This window comes from Egretta garzetta, unplaced genomic scaffold (assembly GCF_000687185.1).
Source record: "Egretta garzetta isolate BGI_Z169 unplaced genomic scaffold, ASM68718v1 scaffold251, whole genome shotgun sequence".
NCBI lineage: Eukaryota > Metazoa > Chordata > Aves > Pelecaniformes > Ardeidae > Egretta > Egretta garzetta.
Genome location: NW_009258952.1, coordinates 2,077,658 through 2,082,807, shown reverse-complemented (window position 1 = coordinate 2,082,807; position 5,150 = coordinate 2,077,658). Strand labels below are relative to the sequence as shown.

The window sequence follows — 5,150 nt, the reverse complement described above, 5'->3', positions numbered from 1 at the left end:
GTGAAACTCCCTCTGCTTTTGGCTGCGCCTGTCTGGGTACTTTTTGTTCCCATTTGCAACACCTTTTGGCCTGAACAACAGTTATTTTCTCTGAGTCAAGGATCTGAAAAGTGCTTGCTCTATTACTATCTGTTTAGCATATGCTGTAGTGGAGGTAAGAGCAAGGAGGGGCCTTTGTAAGGTACCATCCCTTTCAGTAGACCATTCCCATCAGCAAGTGCTCCACGGAGCACAGTTTGAGAAATGAGCCCTTAACTGCAACCAGACCAGAGGTGAAAGCAAATGCATTAAGTGGCCAGGATGGATTAAAGTAGTTTTTTCCTCTGATCTCAAGCAAACCATTACAGCCTTGCAAAGCCAGTTATGTTTTACTCCAGTGTCCTGCTGCAAGATGTTCTGTCTGGCTTTTGCAGCCTTTTCTAGAAGCTGCTTAATTTGCCTCGTCAGTGCATTTGGCTTTATGTGTATCTTACCTTTGTTAAAATACTTGTTTTCTCCTCCTAGTTGGATCTCACTCATGTAGAAGAATTGCAGCCTTTTTCACTCCATTTAAAGCCAGAGGATAGAATTTAATAGGATTCATTATCACTAATTGTAATTATTGGTTGAAGCCCTTAATTTAGTCCTTAAACTAATTCATTTTTGTGGATAACAATGGCTACAGTGCATTGTGATCTGCGCTGGAATACACACTTAGCTTTCCAGAGCTGCATTGCATTCCCTGATTTTTGTTTGCTTCTTGTGCTCCCTCTAATTTATTTTATCCAAAAGCATACAATGTTGTTTATCATTTCCAAATAACCCCGCTGAAACATACTGTCTTTTCGACTAGACTTGCCTGGAGGATGGGCCCAATGCTGCAAGTTCTTTGGCTTCATTCCTAGGATTAGTGGTTTCATGTTAGTAATTTGATTTAAAATAAATAGCCAAGCTTATGCTTCTGAGCAATGAGTTTACAGAGAATTAACACAGTATTGCGCATAGGCTGCGTCTGTTTAATTCCTACCTGCAGTTTTCATCCTCCTTGCAGAATTTGAATTTTTAACAAAAAATAGCTTTTTTCTTATTTTCTATAGAACAAAACTGTTTTTCCCTTCCTAATCAGTGAGATGAAGCCAAAGGTAAATATCATGGGGAAAAAAAAAGTTGTCTGAATTGATTCTGTCTGTCGTTCACAAGAGTAAACTTCAAAGCCTGTTATTAACTATTCAAGCACATTAAAGGATGGTGCAACCTAGGCAAAAAATGCACCTCTCCTGTGCTGGCAACCTCCTTTATAACACTGTACATACCTTCAGCCCCCAAATCCCACATCTCTACAAATAAAATGGTCATAGTTGAAAGACTGCAGCTGTCAGAGGCTGAGCAACCACTGCAATAAGCCAGACAAGCCAGGGCAGTAACACATGACAGTGGTTCTTGTTAACAGAAGCGCTTTGGACACTTTGCTGCTGCCTAGGGCACATACCTCGCCGCTCAGCCGGTGCCGCTAAGCGCCTGTTATTGCAGCTCATGTGGTTTATACAGAGAAGCGATCTTTCCAAACAAGGCATGTAACAACAAAGCAACAAACTTCATGCAGTTTCCAAACTCAGTGAACTGTTGCCCTATGGTTTGGGGGTTTTTTTGCTCCACATGAGTATTTCATTTCAAACGCATGTGTCTCTGTTTCCAGTCCCAGGAGGCCCAGGTGCTGAAACATCTGGCAGAGAAGAGAGAACATGAGCGAGAAGTGCTTCAGAAGGCTTTGGAGGAGAACAATAACTTCAGCAAAATGGCAGAGGAAAAGCTGATACTGAAAATGGAACAGATCAAAGAAAACCGTGAAGCTAACTTAGCTGCTCTTATTGAACGTCTCCAAGAAAAGGTAACCATGTCATCACTCCTCACCCTAGACTAGACAGGAAAATCTAATCAATATTTTGAAGCAATGTTGTGGGTAGCTCCTATCTCCGTTACTACACTTGAGCAATTTTTAAGTCAGAGCCCCCAGTGCCTATCTAAGCCTCCACTCACATTTGAAAAAGACTAAACGTCTATAATCATACGATCACAGAATGGATGAGATTGGAAGAGGATTTTGGAGGTGATCTAGTCCAATCCCCCTGCTCAAACAGGGCCACATAGACCTGGTTGCCCAGGCCCATGTCCAGATGGCTTTTGAATATCTCCAAGGATGGAGACTCCACAACCTCCCTGGGCAACCTGTGCCAGTGCTCGGTCACCCTCATGGTGAAAAAGTGTTTCCTGATGTTCAGAGGGAGCCCCCTGTGTTTCAGTGTGTGCCCATTGCCTCTGGTCCTGGCACTGGGCACCACTGGAAAGAGCCTGGCTCCGTCCTCTTTGCACCCTCCCTTCAGGTATTTGTATAAGATCCCCACGGAGCCTTCTCTTCTCCAGGCTGAACAGTCCCAGCTGTCTCAACCTTTCCTCAAAGGAGAGACTGAGAGAGGCTCCAGTTCCTTAATCTTCATGGCCCTTCTCTGGACTGTTTCCAGAGAAAGGCTGAATTTCTGTCTTTAAGAAGTGCTGTGAACAAATGAAAGGTCATGAATTTAGATTTCGATTTTTAAGAAAAGTCATTGATGAAATCAAACAGTTGTCCTGTGTCAGTAGTTCTTGGTTTCTCAGAGGAGAAAGACAAAAAAATATGGGGAAAAAAATCTTCCCTATACATCAAAAGGGGCCTGCTCTTACATAACTCTTGTAACTAAAAGAGAGTAAATTTTCTTTTGGAGGTCTTTGGTACAGTCAGAGGAGACAGGTAAATCACAAACCCCACCATGCAGGACCAAGTGTGCCCTTCTCCAAAACAACCCTTCCACACAAGAGAGGCAAACGTGGTAATAAAGGTTTAGAAGGGTCAAGGAATAATTAATTCTGCATGAGTGATCACTTGTTTCTCTCAGCAATGAACTTTTGAATATGTTAGTGAATTGACTAACGAAAGAAAATAGCTCTCAGTGGTTTTCAGTGAAATCTTCTCCATAAGCACCTCTGTTTGTTGGAGACAAAAGTCTCGGAGAACAGGAAAGAAACAACAGAAACCAAAGGATGATGGTACAAATGACTGTGCAAACAGGGTAATTCTTAAGAAACATACCCAGATTACTTGACATTTTTGCATTAGATTAGTTTGCAGGCACATATCCCAAAGCTTATGAAAACAAAGGGAAAAGCCCATTAGCCATCCCTGAGGCCCAAAAGGAAATGGGAAGGACAGCTGAAGCATCTCTCTGTCCTGTTAACAGGCTGTTAAGCCCTGTTTCCACAGCAATATGATGGCATATGTGGATAAAATCCAAAGAGGGCTTCTGAACAAAGAGGACTACAACTCATCTGGGAACATCTGTACAGACCAGTAATTAAAAATTGCGTGACTATACAGTTTTGCCAACACAAAAGTGAACCCTGAATATGCAGGAATAGAAGTGAGATATCTGGGACCAAATCTTCAAGTTACACAGAACTGTGGAAGCCCCAAGGTTTCAGCATCTAGAGTTCCTACAGTCAGAGATAACTTCTGTATACCGCAGTTAACAGGAGCAAGGAACAAGTCCCATATAAAATCTAGCATGCAGAATTATGGATCTTATAAGAAACTGTGATTTACAGAGTCAGTTGAGGCAATAAGCTGTCTTGGCCTATGATCTATAGTCCAACTCAGATGATAAAATGATAACTGTTGACTTCAGTGAATTTTTGACCATAAAAGACCCTGTAGTAATGCATAGAAATAGCTAGGGAGTGCCTTAAACTGAAGTCAGCTAAGTATAGATGTTTGCTTCTGTAGTCACCCTGTGCTTGTCATTTGGTTGTCTGGGTTTTTTGGGTTTTTATCAGTGATCAGACAGAAGAGGTAAAAGTCTGATAGTTTGACAGTTGAAAGGAGAGTGGCATAAACCAAAACCCCAAAAACCCAGAAGCTGCCAAAAAAAATAGTTTTATAAACATCCCAAGTAGAACATTCCTAAATCCATTTGGCAGCTGTTGTTCCTGACCACAGGCCCATTTCCACAGAAGTATCTGAATATACACTGGCTCAAATAAGTCTAAATTAATTATGACTGCGTTTGTAAAAGGGAAGACAGCATGGTGGGAAGTGGACAGAAGGACCTAGCACTGACTTTTAGTAATCATGTGCCTTCTCCATCACAGCCAGAGAATGAATGGAGAGGACAGCTAGCTTCATCGTTGTGTCTAAGGGGATGTTTGAGATGTTCAGATTGACCCATCTTGGTGGAATTAAATTCTTGGACCTTTATCTATGGTTCCTAAATGCTACAGATAAGACAGTAACTAACACTTCTCCATACAGTGCACAAGCAATTAATTCAAGCCCACTCATCCTTCCCTATATTTAGTTTAACATCTGGGAATTCAAAGAGCAAATGTGAGCATGTGGCACATTTTATGGTGCAAGCAGCACCTCTCTATGTAAGCCTTCAAAATGAAACTCTGTGAGGTGCTGAGTATTATAAGGCCATACCAGATAAAAGACTGAGCTCCAGAGCATGAGCAGAATCTAAGCATCAAATGCGCTGCATGCCAGTCTGGTGGATGACACCTCTCCTGAGCTGCATCCTTTAAAGACGGTTGTGCTGTGAAACAAGTTTTGCACAGGCACCAAAGGCACAGCCTAAATAGATTGTCATCCGGAGGCTCCCTGGGCAGGCAGAATGAGAAAGAGGTTTGATTTTTCCCTTCTTGATGTTTTCCAGGAGAGGCATGCTGCAGAGGTCCGTAGAAACAAGGAGCTCCAGGTGGAACTGTCTGGCTGAAAACAGCAATGGTGGATGTGACCCAACCCCACCATTAGTAAACTTCCCCTGCCTATATTATTATGGATCATGCGATATCAGTATGGGAAATGTATGACATGGTTTAAAAAAAAAATCAAGAACTCAATAAAAAACTTTAAAAAAGAAACAAAAATAAAAACAAAAACAATGCGGTCTCTTTGCAGAATGATTTGCTTGATGTTTAAAAAACTTGGATCTTATTTTGTAAATACTTACATTTTTGTTAAAAAATACAAGTATTGCATTATGCAAGTTATTTCATAATCTTACATGTCCTGTAACAGGCTTCTGATGTTGTCTATTTCCACTCGGTTGAATTTGCTGGGTCTGTTCATTTGAAGCACCTCA

The 5,150-nt window shown here is 41.5% G+C and overlaps 1 protein-coding gene across 1 annotated transcript in view; it reads left to right on the top strand.

Annotated features, from left to right (window-relative positions):
- Nucleotides 1–4,781, top strand: part of STMN2 (stathmin 2) — a 14,210-nt gene extending 9,429 nt beyond the window's left edge. Inside the window, exons 3-4 of the mRNA XM_035890107.1 lie at nucleotides 1,676–1,867; nucleotides 4,722–4,781. Coding sequence (XP_035746000.1) covers nucleotides 1,676–1,867; nucleotides 4,722–4,781 — 252 coding nt within the window. The remainder of the gene's footprint in view (nucleotides 1–1,675; nucleotides 1,868–4,721) is intronic.
- The last annotated feature ends 369 nt before the right edge of the window (nucleotides 4,782–5,150 follow it).